We start from the raw sequence: 14,678 nt of genomic DNA, 5'->3' as shown, positions 1-14,678 counted from the left end.
AAATTATGAGCCCAATACAATCAATAATCACTTTTCATTAGCCCAATACTTTTATGATCTTCATGATTTTTTTTTTAAGTTCTTATATAAATATTTTATGTGTATTTTTTTTTACTAGAAAAAAAATTGTCTAGAGATTTAGCCCATCCGAATTTTAAATCCTAGTTCCGCCACTGGAGCCATCCCCTCCCCTGTAATAAAAAGAAAAAAAAAACTCAGCGTCAAGTTGAATTTATCTAAAATCATACGGTCATTTTTTTTCTGTAACCCATAAATATGAGCGTAAGTTAAAAAATTACAAAAAACAAAATTTGTAGTTTGTCATTTATAGTAAATGGATCTAAAATGTAATTTTCATTATAATATTATTTAAGAGAAAAGCAGAGTAGAGTATAGTATTAATAACATCCACTCATATTATAACGTATAGACTGGTTATATCACATGTCAATATATCAGTAATATAGAATAATTCTTCCAAATTAAGAGAATGCGCAATCTGATATATTTTAGGTTCTAATTAAAAAACCAAAATAAATTAATTTGAAGTTGAAAAAAAAAAAATGAAACAAAAAAAAGACCCTCAGACAAGTGTAGTGTTTTGTGGAGTTGTGTGTACCCACTCCACTCAACGGCCCTCAGACACATCACCGAAAACGGCTCGCTCGCCCGCGATCTCCTTCCCACCAAAAAAAGTCCGATAACGGTAAAGTCATTCAAAGCTTTCCAGTTTGGATCTCTGCTCAAATTAAAGCTAGAATGTGACGATTCTGCTCCATCTAAGCTTCTGCAGTGCTCCAATTTTGGTCAGGGTCAGATCTTATTGTACTAGACTGATTATCTACTGCATTCACCATGGCTGTTCCTGTTGAAGAGGCCATTGCTGCCTTATCTACATTCTCACTGGAGGTACCTGCTCTCTACTCTCTCTCACAAATGGTTTCTTTTTTTGAAGTTTGAATAAACGACTCCATTCTATTTGTATGTACATAAATAAGATTTAAACTCTATTTTTTCTTTTTGTTAATGTAGGATGAGCAAGCAGAGGTACAAGGACCAGGAATTTGGGTTTCAACTGATAGCGGCGCAACCGATAGTCCAATTGGTAAGTTTTCTTTTCCCTTTCTTTTACGCATTTGGATTTGGAAAAGATTTTGGTGTTTATTTGGAAGCCTTAAGCCAAGTGGTTGAAATTTCCAGAAAATGGTTGTAGAATATTATGAACCTAGTTGAACTGTTTTTGCCAAATATATCAAATCTTCTGAAGTTTAAATTTTAAATTTGAATGTTGAGTATGGATTAGTGGTGGAGGTATGTTGAGTACAATTCACTATTATTTCCATTTTGTAGAGTATAGCGATGTTTCTGCATATCGCCTATCTCTATCAGAAGACACAAAAGCTCTCAATCAACTGGTATGCAGCTCTTTTTTCCTGTTTTGCTTCGTCTTCTGAGGGCATTGAACTTTATTTATATAATCTTTATTCTTCTGTTCAGCTAAGTTGGTTATTTACAATATCAATGCATATTATGGATACACAATTACAAGTATTTGTTTCTTTCCTTTTCCATTGTTTCTATTGCTGTCTCTGGTTTTGTTTTCACTGGACTGATTCAAAAGAAGCATGTTTTATTCAGATAATTTGGTTATTTACCATATAAATGCATTCTATGGCTAAATTTTTTTACATTTGTTTATTCATTTTTTATGTGTCTTAATGCTCTCTTTGATTCTTTTTTCGATAAACACGGGGAACATGTAGAATGCTCTTATCCAAGAGGGAAAGGAGATGGGATCGGTGCTTTATACATATCGCAGTTGTGTCAAAGCACTTCCTCAGGTTAACTCTTCCTTAAGTTATCATTCTTACCAACTAGCATTGAATGGGAAAACATTAATAAGGTTGAGCTGACTTGTGTGAGTTGTGTCTAACATGTGTATATATACATTATGGCAGCTTCCTGATTCTATGAAACAAAGTCAAGCGGACTTGTATCTAGAAACATATCAAGTTCTGGACTTGGAAATGAGTCGTCTACGTGAAATACAGCGATGGCAAGCGTCAGCTGCATCAAAGGTATGAGCTTGTCTAAACCTCGGTTTACACTTTCTTTGCTATACTTGAGTTGAATTTTCACTGTAGCATGAATGTTTTTACAGCTAGCTGCAGATATGCAGCGCTTTTCTAGGCCTGAACGACGCATTAATGGACCCACAATAACTCATCTCTGGTCTGTCATAACATTCTTCTGAATATATCTTTTTATATACTTTTTGATCTAGTCCTTTATCACGGATATATTTGAACTCAAGCTACTCACTGATCACTGCCATATTAATGGCTATATCATTGTGAAAAATCATATGTTCTTATGATGAGGGTCAATTTACTCTTACTCCAGGTCCATGTTGAAGTTACTTGACACTTTGGTGCAACTTGATCATCTTAAAAATGCAAAAGCAAGCATACCTAATGATTTCTCTTGGTATAAAAGGTAAGACAATTCTTACCGGTCTATATCTTGTCGCTATACCTACGTGACATGTCATGTGATTCCTTACAAGTTCACTTATTTTTTTTTTTCAACACCACTTTTGTGGGGTTACTGAAATTTTAACTTCCAGGTCAGGTTTTTCTATGTTAGTTCATTGTATTGGGTTCATCATATAGCTTACATTTCCAAATTACTAATGTAAACTTTGTCAGTACTGTTTTGTGCTATGGAATTGAAGATATGACAAAGAAAGGGACAATGACAAATTTTTTTGTTTTTTTTTGGATAAGAAACAAAGACATTATTAAGTGAAAAGTCTATGAGTTACAAAAACAGTGAACCAATTGCAAGGTTCTTTTTCATATTTTTTTCTCTTCATCTGATGGTACTTTACTAGTGGTTAAATTTCATGGTTTTTGACCTATTCTGGATTTGTTAGGACATTCACACAAGTAAGCGTACAGTGGCATGATACTGACTCAATGAGAGAGGAGTTGGATGACTTACAGGTGTGACTGTTGTCCCATCACTATATGCAGGTTTTGATGGATATATACTATGACTGTTTATCTATCTTGGAAATACTATTTGTTTTTTAAACACTGGTATGATACCATGACGTGATAGTCTAATTAATACAACTATTTATGAAATATCTGCCACAGATTTTCCTTAGCACAAGGTGGGCTATCTTATTGAATTTGCACGTTGAGATGTTCCGCGTGAACAAGTATCCTGTGTTCAGTACAGTCATAGATGATTTCTTGTCTAATGCCACAAATTCTGTATAACATGAGGAGAAGAAATGATGACTTCTTGTGATACTTTCATCTCAACTTGTTTAGCTTATTATGAGCTACTAATTTGTATTTATCTTGTCCAGAAATTACAATGTATTCTGCCTTTTGTTGTTATTATTACATTCGCAATTGATGATACATTCCACTAGTATCTTTTGAGTTCCTTGACTCGAAATAGTGTAGAAGACATCCTTCAAGTTCTCATAGTCTTTGCCGTTGAGTCATTAGAGCTGGATTTTGCTCTTTTGTTCCCGGAGCGGCACATTCTTCTTCGTGCTTTGCCAATTCTTGTTGTCTTAGCAACATCATCTGAAAAAGATAGCGAGTCTTTGTACAAGAGAGTGAAAATCAACAGACTGATCAATATATTTAAGGTAATGTATAGTGATAGAAAATTGCAAGAATCAAATGGGTTGAAAAGTTACAATGATTTTGTGTCCCCTCCCAAAATCTAAATACTTATGTTGTTTCTTTTTTTTTTTGCAGAATGATCCAGTAATTCCTGCATTTCCAGATCTCCATCTTTCTCCTGCTGCAATCATGAAAGAATTATCCATGTACTTTCAAAAGTTTTCTGCCCAAACTCGTCTTCTCAGTCTTCCATCACCTCATGAGCTTCCATCCCGTGAGGCGCAAGAATATCCTTTGGTTTTATTTTTATTTTTCAAAGTACATATGTAGTTTTATTACTCCTAGTTGATGCATCTTTCCAGTGAGGCCTTGACATGCTTTACTTATCAGAGACATTATCTAATCATCAATCACATTGGATCCATCCGTGCTGAGCACGATGACTTCACAATTCGCTTTGCTTCTTCCATGAATCAGGTCTCCTCCTCCTCAATCCTCCCAAACCACAAAATAAAAAGAAATCCTATATTTACATATATGATTTCTTTCTGTTCCTCTTATGTAATTTTCTGAAGTCCATTACTTTGCCGTTTGTTCTGCTTTGTGCAGCTATTGTTGTTGAAGTCAACAGATAGTGCAGATATTGAGTGGTCCAAAGAAGTGAAGGGAAACATATATGATATGGTTGTTGAAGGTTTTCAGCTTTTAAGTAGATGGACTGCACGCATTTGGGAACAATGTGCATGGAAATTTTCTCGCCCATGCAAGGATATAGTTCCTTCTGAGTCACAAGAGGCTTCAGCATCATATTCTGACTATGAAAAGGTATTGTATCCCATATCTGAAACATTGTAATTTCTTTTGTTGATCCCAGACAATGTACTCAATATCCATCCTATGTGATGACAGTGACATGATCGTTTAATATCTCTTAGGTGGTACGATATAATTACAGTGCAGAGGAAAGGAAAGCACTGGTTGAACTTGTTAGCTACATAAAGAGCATTGGATCAATGATGCAGTACAACGACACATTGGTAGCTGATGCTTTATGGGAGACAATACATGCAGAGGTCCAAGATTTTGTTCAGAATACACTGGCCACCATGTTGCGGACTACCTTCCGAAAGAAGAAGGACCTTTCTAGGTGAGAATTTAATTTAGTTTAATATGATTTGAACTTTCTGTTTAGAAATTCCTTTATGTTTTCTACTCGGAGTTACAGTTGTTGTACATCTGTAGAATTCCTTTCTCTGTTTCATATTGCTTATAAGTTCTATTCAATTCAGGATCCTTTCTGATATGCGGACTCTTTCGGCAGACTGGATGGCGAATACAAGCAAGTCTGAATCTGGATCCCTACAGCAAGGAGGTGAAGAAAGCAAAGCAAACTTTTTTTATCCAAGGCCAGTAGCACCAACAGCTGCTCAGGTTTCCCACATCGTCCAACTTCTTTCATGCAATTTAAGATGTATTTATTATTGGTTAACCACTTATATTTGCCTTACCCAGTGTTGCTCTTTCTCTTCTTTTTTTTTTTCCTTTTTTCTTTTGTTCTCTCACAAAAGAAATAATGAGAAAATGTCCATTTTTTATCCAACTGGGACTTCCTTAATAGTCTTGCTTCTGGGAAGAGGCACATTTACGATGAAGAAGTTGATAACTTTAATTTTAAACGTTTATTGAAATTCAGATGCTTTTCCTCTAGAAAGTAGATCATCTTTTTTGTTTGGGTCTCAATATCTTGCGTATTCTTCTTTTCACCCATGTACCATAAATACTCAAATGTCTGAAATGTCAAATTTTGCTAAATTATAAAATACTATAAATTTGTGCATTATAGCATAATTGTCTTGCCCTGAGATTGAACTAACTGATCAATTCATTTTCTATTTTAAGGTCCACTGCTTGCAGTTTTTGATATATGAAGTGGTGTCTGGTGGCAATCTTAGGAAGCCTGGAGGGCTCTTTGGGAATAGTGGGTCTGAGATTCCTGTTAATGATTTAAAACAGTTAGAAACATTTTTTTACAAGCTTAGCTTCTTCCTGCATATATTGGACTACTCAGGTATTCTTTCCAACTTTACTCTGGTCTTAATTCATGTTGCAGTCTTAGATGTTTGCACTTTATATATTCCTGGCAGGACCAAATTCTCAAAAGTAACTTTTGAGTTGAAACTCTTTTCATAATGGTTCCTCCTTCTAAACGGATGCATTATAATGTATAAATGTAAATACTTTGCATGATCCTGGCTTGTCAAATTATTGGGTCCTTCGAGATGTGCATGATTAGCATAACCATTTTAAGCTCGTACATAATGCATCCTTTGAGGAGCATTAATGTAGTAATCTTGATGCTTCCATCAAAGAAAAAAATTGCTGAAATCTTGATGCTGTTTTACTTATGTTATTGCACTGGCCCAATGCCAATCATTAAAGGGCTGGTTAGCTTGGCACATGAGCATACATACCCATAGTCATAACAGTGCTAGTTCTTATTTCTTAGTGCTAGTCATTGTGTTTGAGACTGATAAAAATTGGTTTACTCATCTCTTAAAATAGAATTTTTGGCCACCTAGTAAAATTGGATTTTGTCTGTTTGATTCTGTTGCAGTGACTGTATCAACTTTGACAGATCTTGGTTTCTTATGGTTTAGAGAATTTTATTTGGAGTCTTCTCGTGTTATCCAGGTAAAACATTATTCCACAAAATAACTGGGGAGCTTCTAAGTTATACTAGCATTTTGAGCTCATATAAAAGTGCACTGAAATTTATTTTCCATTCACCGGAAAGTTCTTCACATTCTTCCCATTGGTACTGTTGGAGCCTAGAGGGACCAAGATTATTAGAAACATGCTTTACTAGTTTTTTTATGCCCATGATCCAGTTTCTTATACGTTTATGAAGGTGAAAATGTTTCAGCTCAAAAAATTTCTAAAATTGTACTTGTACAGTTGTACCCTCAAGTTTAGCTCATATTTTCTTTGCTTTCTTCACACTTATATTTGGTGAAACATGTTTGTTCTCTGTGTGCAGTTTCCCATTGAATGCTCTCTTCCCTGGATGTTGGTGGATTATGTTCTTGAGTCACAGAATGCAGGTATTCTAGAGAGTGTTTTGATGCCATTTGACATCTATAATGATTCAGCTCAGCAAGCATTGGTTTTTCTCAAGCAACGGTTCCTCTATGATGAAATTGAGGCCGAGGTACCTGAATTTCTGCACACTTGGTTGCACCTCCTGTCTTTGTTTGATTACTTTTGTTTATTATGAAAGATATTAGCCAGAACAATATGTTTGAGAATAGATTGTTGTCGATTTCTTTGCAGCTTGTTGATTTATTATTTTCTTTTCCCTCTTAGGTGGACCATGGTTTCGATATATTTGTTTCAAAACTATGTGATACTATTTTCACATATTACAAGAGTTGGGCAGCAAGGTATGCCAACTTCCTTTGGCTAATCAGCTATGCCACTAATAGATTAACCTTTTGTATGTGTTGGTTGTCATATCTTGCAGCGAGCTACTTGATACGTCATTTCTCTTCGCATTGGACAATGGAGAAAAATATTCTGTTGAACCTATGAGGTTCACTGCACTACTAAAGATGACCAGAGTGAAGGTGATTTCCAATCTTGATATGTGATTTTCATCCCTTTTTCCCTATTACATAATTTATCTGCTTATTTATGTATCTATATTTTTAGAATATTTGAGTTTCGTTAGTATCTCTTTCCTCTACTTAAGTACAATTCTTATTGCATACAGTTGCTTGGGAGGATGATTGATTTGAGAAGTTTGATTGCTGAGCGGATGAACAAAGTTTTCAGAGATAATATTGAGTTTCTATTTGATCGTTTTGAGTCTCAGGATCTATGTGCTATTGTGGTAAGTAGTTTCACTTATGGTATCTTAATTTTATGTTAGCAATGACATTGTTAACATATATGACTCTTTGGTTGGTAGGAATTAGAAAATCTGCTGGAAATCTTAAAACATGCCCATGAATTGCTGTCCAGAGATCTCTCAATAGACTCATTCGGTCTCATGTTGAATGAGATGCAAGAAAACATATCACTCGTGTCATATTCTAGTCGACTTGCTTCTCAGGTTTGGAAAATGTTTCTCCCTATCATTGTTGTTATGCTAATTTGTGACTTATCTCTCCCCCCATTTTGTATTAGCATTTATGCAGTGAACTTAACGTGGACATTATGTGAACATGCCATGAATGTAAGATGGGATATAGGTTGGGGACATTTATCATTGTCACTTAAGGCAGTTCATTGAGAAATCTCATTCATTGTATTTGAACTATTAAACTTCCCTAACCATTTGGTTGTTTAAATGCATCATAAACCTATATTTCATTGTTATTCAAGCTCTTTTACAGAATGAAAATAATTGGGTTTCAAAGGTTACTATAGTCTTAATTACTGGAACAAAGATAATGATGAGTATGCTCATTTTGTTTGTCTGTTAGATTTGGTCAGAGATGCAAAATGATTTCTTGCCAAACTTCATCCTCTGCAATACTACCCAGCGTTTTATCCGATCATCAAAGGTTCCTCTTGTTCCTGTTCAAAAGCCATCGGTTCCCTATGCCAAGCCTAATTTTTATTGTGGTACTCAAGTAAGAAATCTTTCTTTAGGATTTCATTGTTAAATGTTCTTATTTGTTACTGTAAATGCAATTTTTTCGGTTTTGTATAAGAACCATCCTAGATCTTTATCACCTTTGTGATTCCCATATATTTTTTTTTGTTACTAATAAAATAGGTAATAGGTTTTCTTAACATTGGCTCGTCCTCGTGATGTTTTTAACTCTTTTGTTTATTGACTGTTGTCATGTAGGATTTAAATGCAGCTCATCAGAGTTTTGCACGGTTGCATAGCGGATTTTTTGGGATGCCCCACATGTTTTCCATTGTTAGGCTTCTTGGTTCTAGATCATTGCCCTGGCTGATCCGAGCACTTCTAGATCATATATCAAGCAAGGTAGGTCATGCTATGCAGAAATCAGTAGTTCATACACAAATTGCAAATGTAAATCAATAAATGGTTATTTGAAGTTGCACATGTTTCATCTGTTTAGTTATCTTCATCATGTTAAAGAATTTTCTGTGTTTAATACATGTCAAGTTTTTATGACACCTAAAGTTTAATTGAGGTTCACCCTTACTGTTTCATGTGTGTTTTTTTCAGATAGCTACACTGGAACCAATGATAACAGGATTACAAGAAGCATTGCCAAAGTCTATTGGATTGCTTCCTTTTGATGGAGGTGTGACAGGTACATGGCAGCATTGTTAATTTTCACATGTGTTCACATGCATAGATTAGTCTAGACTGTCTTTAAACTTATTGAATAGGGCTTATCTCCTTTCTTTTGGAGCAGAGTACAATTTCTCTCTTAATGTAGTTTTGAAATGTGAATTCATTAGGCTGAACTTCAGTCCACTTTTTGTATTTCTTTTTCTTTCTTTGAAAACTAAAAAGAGAAAAAGAAGTGAACTATAGCTGAAGTCCCCCCCCCCCCCCCCCCCTTTTAATTTGTGGGGTAGTTTTGGAATACCATGATTTGTGTTTATATTTCTTTGAGTACAGGTTGTATGAGGCTTGTCAAAGAACAACTTAATTGGGGAACCAAATCAGAGCTCAAAGCAGAAGTTCTTCGAGGGATAAAGGAGACTGGAAGTGTACTGTATTGGTTGGGGCTTCTTGATATCGTTTTGGTTAGTGTTCCAGGTTCTACATTTACAATTTCATTGGAGATGTTTCCATGGTGTTTATATATCTGTATTCATAACAATTTATTCTACAAATCACTAGGGACTTCTAAGGATGCAATGAAATTCAAACTTGCGAGTGATTGAAATTGCATATCTTAAACTGTTGAAAGTGTGTTACATAATACACTTTCCTGCAGCATATACACAAACACACACATGTTCATGCGTGTGCATGCTAGTACATACATGTTTCCTATAGATTCTTAGCCTATCCTGTTCAGAAAGCGTGCGAGTAGCTTCTATACTGATTACTATTTTAATTGAAATGAATCGTTATGGCTGCTTGATCAATCCTTACTAACGCTATTGCACATGCTTTACAGAGAGAAACAGATACAATTCATTTCATGCAAACAGCCCCTTGGTTGGGCTTGCTTCCTGGTGCAGATGGACAAATATTGCATTCTCAAGATGGTGGAGAAAGCCCTATTGTCAACCTCTTTAAATCAGCTACTTCTGCAATTGTGTCAAATCCTGGGTGCCCAAATCCAACTTCCTTCCATACCTTATCAAAACAGGCAGAAGCTGCAGGTGTGCAGTTGCATGTTATTCATAAACAGTTCCTGCTTGTACTGTATAATTATGCAGTTCTGTGTAAAACTTCTCTGGAGATATTTAGATTCACATGCTTTTTGCAGATCTTCTGTACAAGGCTAACATGAATACTGGAAGTGTGCTGGAATATTCCCTAGCTTTCACTAGTGCGGCTCTGGATAAATACTGTAGTAAATGGAGTGCTGTTCCCAAAACAGGGTTCATTGACATCACAACTTCAAAGGATTTCTATCGAATATACAGTGGCCTTCAAATTGTAAGGAGTAACCTTGCACAGTTTGTTTCTCTAAGATCATTGTATTGGTAGATACTTGAAAAAAATAAAATAAATCAGTGGGCATATTCAGATAACCTTTTTTAAGTAGTTTGGGTATATTATTATGATGTCACTGCTAATATGTTCTAGTTCTTAAATTGTAGTGGTATCTAGAGGAGTCTGTTCGAGTATCACCAAGCAGTCATGAAGTGCTGGGTGATTCTGTAGCTTGGGGTGGTTGCACCATAATATACTTGCTGGGGCAACAGCTGCATTTTGAGCTCTTGGATTTTTCATATCAGGTCCTCAACGTTGCCGAAGTCGAGGTTGCATCATTTACCCAAACCCATAAGAGTCCTCATTATGTCCAGGTATACAGGTTACACATTTTTATCTGATTTTGAAAATTTAATCATCATGTTTAGCTTTGTTTGCATGGATATTTGGTTTTGTTTTTGACTGGATTGTTTATCAGGGCTGGGATGGGTTGTTAGAAGTAATGAAGAAAGCAAGGAGGTTAAACAATCACGTGTTCTCCATGTTGAAGGCACGTTGCCCACTTGAAGATAAGACAGCTTGTGCTATCAAGCCAAGTGGTGCCCCTCTGCATCGCATTAAGTTTGACAACACAGTCTCTGCTTTTGAAACACTACCACAGAAAGAGGCCTGAATTAGTAATAGTCCATTACTTGTTATGAATGTTGCCTTTGTTCCTTTCGGTTTCTGTACCTACTTAATCATGATTTGAATCAACATTCTGTGTATGAGTGAGAGAGAGAGAGAGAGAGAATCCACTATAATGTCAATTGGTTGGGTGAAATTTTGTTAGACAAAAACTAAAAGAGTAAAGAAATGATAATATTGACAAAGAAATAGTTCTTTGTAAAAATGAGAGCCACTTGAATAGGAACTCACCACAACCATTAATAAACATGGGAAGAAGTCTATAAACAAGTCATAAATCAGTACCCGATAAACTTAAGTTGGAAATCACCTAACATATTATATGTGAACTATATTAAAATCATACCATATAAAAATATCTTTCATGTAGGGGGTCGTCAGCAATGACATGTAATTTGAACCAGGTCAAAATCATAAACTAAGTTGAAAACAGGTAAAGTATGAGATATAATATTGTATACCTACTAGGTCAGCCCAATTTTATATTTTATATCAAGTCGGTCTTGTTGCCACCATTTACAACTCCACTCTCAAATATTGAGAGAATTTTTTAAATGTGACCGATACACTATTATGTGATATAACCAATTCAACGTGTAAGGGTATTATTAGACAATCTATTTATATTTAAGTTTTGTTTATATATCTTAATTTTTTTTATTAACCGACCCCTTTCAAAAGAAATAAGAACCAGTGAATCAGAAAAAATTAATTAATATAATTTTTTTTAATATACAGTAAGATATAATATTAATAACATTCATTCATATTATGACACATATACTAATTAAATTATGTGGCAGTTTATTGGTTACACCAAAAAAATCTCTCCAATATTGCTCCCATAATAATAAAAAGGCTTAATTATCGATTTACCACCCAAAATTGTAACTTATTCCCACTTTGCCACCTGAAAGTTTTTTTGTCCCAGATTACCACCTGTAATTTATATCCGTGTCCCATTTTACCTTGTTCCGTCAACAATTCCGTTAAAAATGATGACCTAACCGTTAATGCTGACGTGGCGCGCTGGATGTGTGCCACGTGTCACATCTTTCTTGTATTTTCTGATTTTTTTTATTTTCCTATTTTTATAAACTTTAAAAATTAATAAAAAATAGCTCCGAACTTAGAAAAATACACGAAAAATTCCTATTGACTTGTCTTGACTAGTACTAATTTACTATGGGGTCAAAATGCCAATTTTCCCTCTAAAAATTTCTTGAAAATTTGGAAAGTTCAAATTTATTTCTAGAAAATTAAAATACTCTAGACTCTTTGGAAATTTATAGGAGAATCTCCCGAATTCCAAAAAATATGAGGTCTGCACCGTTAGTCTTTTGAAAACTAACAATACATTTCTCGTGAACACTTGCTACTCAAAAGACCCCTCGGTCTTAGAGGAAAATAAATTTTCCTATAAAATAAATTCTAAAAATTTTTTAGAATTTTTGTAAAGTTTAGAAATAATTCTCTAAAACAGGCTTTTAGTAATTTCCAAAATATTTTTGAGAATTTGTCCAAGAGTTTACAAAAATTCTAGAATTTATTTAATAGAGGGAAATTTATTTTAATTTTTTAGAAATAAATTTAGACTTTCTAATTTTTTTAGAAATTTTTAGAGGGTAAATTGGTAATTTAACCTGATAGTAAATTAGTGTTAGTCAAGACGAGTTCGTATGAATTTTTCGTGTATTTTTCTGAGTTCGGAGCTATTTTTAATTAATTTTTAAAGTTTATAAAAATAAAAAAATAAAAAAATTTGAAAATAAAAGTAAAGATGTGACACGTGATGCACATCCAGTGCGCCACGTCAACATTAACTGCCAGATCATCATTTTTAACGGAATTGATAGAACAAGGTAAAATGGGACACGGATGTAAGTTATAGGTGGTAATCTAGGATAAAAAAACTTTCAAGTGACAAAGTGAAAATGAGTTACAGTTTTGAATGATAAATCAATAATTAAACCTAATAAAAAACATGGGTTTATTTCATATTTAGTACCTAAACTTTGACCCTTGTCTTAATGTGGTACCTAAACTTTTATTTGTCCCAATTGAGTACCTAAACTTTTATTTTGTGTCTAATAGGTACCAAAATGAATTTTTGTTAAAATTGTCAATAAAAATTAGGGGCAATATAGTCAAAGTATATTTTAATTATTTTCTTTATATGTTTAAAATTATTAAAAAAAAACACACAACAAACAAAAAAAATTAAAAATTAAAATTAAAATATAAATATAAATTTTTTGAAGTGACTATGTTGCCCCTAACTTTTGTTGATAATTTTAACAGAAATTCATTTTGGTACCTATTAGACACAAAATAAAAGTTTAGGTACTCAATTGGGACAAATAAAAGTTTAAGTACCACGTTAAGACAATAGTCAAAGTTCAGGTACTAAATATGAAAAAAAATCAAAAAACATATAAGAAGGCTAGCAGCTAGTGGCGGGGCCCTGCCTTGTGCTGTTGTGCGTTCACGGTGATCGGTCAGTTGAAATTTGAAAATCAACGCACAATAAAAAAAGTGCGTTCATCTGTTTTAAAAATGATTATATATATATATTGTCAACATAATACTTCATTCATTAAAAATGATTACAGAAAAAAGATCGCCTCTCCGAATGGCATACCCAGTCAATTCATGGGCAACCGGATTTTCCTCCGGAAAGCATTGAACAACTATATATATATATATATTACATTAATTTGTGCTACATTGCAACTCATTACACCTTCTACATGAATATGCATGTGCTATTTTTGATCTTATGGACAAACATGGAGATGCCTAACATCATTGAACCTAGAGAAACGTATCAATCTAAAGAAAGTAAACTTGCATATTAATTTCTTTTAATATCTCATTTGTATTTATTTTTAAGATACATTTCATCAAACAAATTATTTAATTGACATCTCATTCTTATTTAACTATATGCACTATGCATATAAATGTAACCACAACATCACAAAAAAAAAATAGTATGATTATTTCCTAAAAGATACATGTGTTAGTATGCAATAAGAAAAGCATCTCGACATAATAGAATTTCTTTTATAACAAGTGTGTAAACAAATTAGAATAATAGAATTTTTGTTTGTGTTTGTCAGGCTAGTAAATTATTAAAGATTGAGTTTTTTTTTATATTTAAGTTCAAAATGAAAAAGCTCATGATCGACTTGATAATCTTCCATGGTTAAGCATAGTGTTTGGTTACAGAGAAAATGAGAAGGAAAGAGAAGAGAAAAAAAAAGATAGAGAAATGTAAAATGTGTACTTGTAATGATTAATCGAATGAATTGACAATTTGTTGTACATTAAGCGTATATAAAGCTAAGCCTAGCTGTTATAACTAATACAACTAACCAACAACTCTAACAACATCATAACACCCACAAGCTTAACTTAGTTGCTATCCTTATTACGATTGACCCACTTGCAAAAATACGATGACAGACCAGTCCACTTTAATGAGACTGCGAAGTAGATCTATTTATTATTACAATTTTTTAAGTAAATTTATTTATCATTAATGGCTCTAAAATGAACTTTAGAGTAATTTAATTTAAAAAATTATGTTATAAAGTTTACTATATTGTCAAGACTAATAATCATATCGCGTTTGATTATTCTCCACCTCCGGACCTCCATACTTATTTGTTTATTTATTTATTCTTGAATTATTAAAAAATCTCTTATAAAAAATAAAGAATTATTATGGAATCTTTAGT

At 33.6% G+C, this 14,678-nt stretch overlaps 1 protein-coding gene across 4 annotated transcripts; it reads left to right on the top strand.

Annotated features, from left to right (window-relative positions):
- The first annotated feature begins 614 nt into the window (after window positions 1-614).
- Window positions 615-11,004, top strand: PIR121 (transcription activator). Of its 4 annotated transcripts, none has more exons than XM_086247468.1 (31): window positions 615-706; window positions 794-909; window positions 1,033-1,105; window positions 1,351-1,415; window positions 1,764-1,841; window positions 1,959-2,078; window positions 2,162-2,232; window positions 2,404-2,496; window positions 2,936-3,005; window positions 3,162-3,226; window positions 3,475-3,670; window positions 3,783-3,934; window positions 4,031-4,124; window positions 4,257-4,472; window positions 4,583-4,794; window positions 4,937-5,078; window positions 5,547-5,715; window positions 6,262-6,338; window positions 6,685-6,855; window positions 7,011-7,087; window positions 7,168-7,270; window positions 7,417-7,536; window positions 7,615-7,758; window positions 8,132-8,281; window positions 8,503-8,646; window positions 8,854-8,941; window positions 9,256-9,383; window positions 9,764-9,971; window positions 10,079-10,251; window positions 10,416-10,622; window positions 10,727-11,004. In XM_086247468.1, exons 2-31 carry the CDS (start codon window positions 856-858, stop codon window positions 10,919-10,921), a joined length of 3,855 nt encoding a protein of 1,284 aa, XP_086103594.1. In that variant the 5' UTR covers window positions 615-706; window positions 794-855; the 3' UTR covers window positions 10,922-11,004. The 4 variants fall into 4 exon arrangements, with proteins under 4 accessions (XP_086103594.1, XP_086103593.1, XP_086103595.1 ...); XM_086247469.1 differs by having other exon boundaries at window positions 640-706; window positions 812-909; XM_086247467.1 differs by having other exon boundaries at window positions 631-909.
- Window positions 11,005-14,678: the final 3,674 nt, after the last annotated feature.

Source organism: Dryas octopetala, chromosome 6, assembly GCF_963921425.1.
Source record: "Dryas octopetala chromosome 6, drDryOcto1.1, whole genome shotgun sequence".
Lineage (NCBI taxonomy): Eukaryota > Viridiplantae > Streptophyta > Magnoliopsida > Rosales > Rosaceae > Dryas > Dryas octopetala.
Note: the sequence above shows the minus strand (reverse complement) of the source record. Positions and strands in the feature narration are given on the sequence as shown.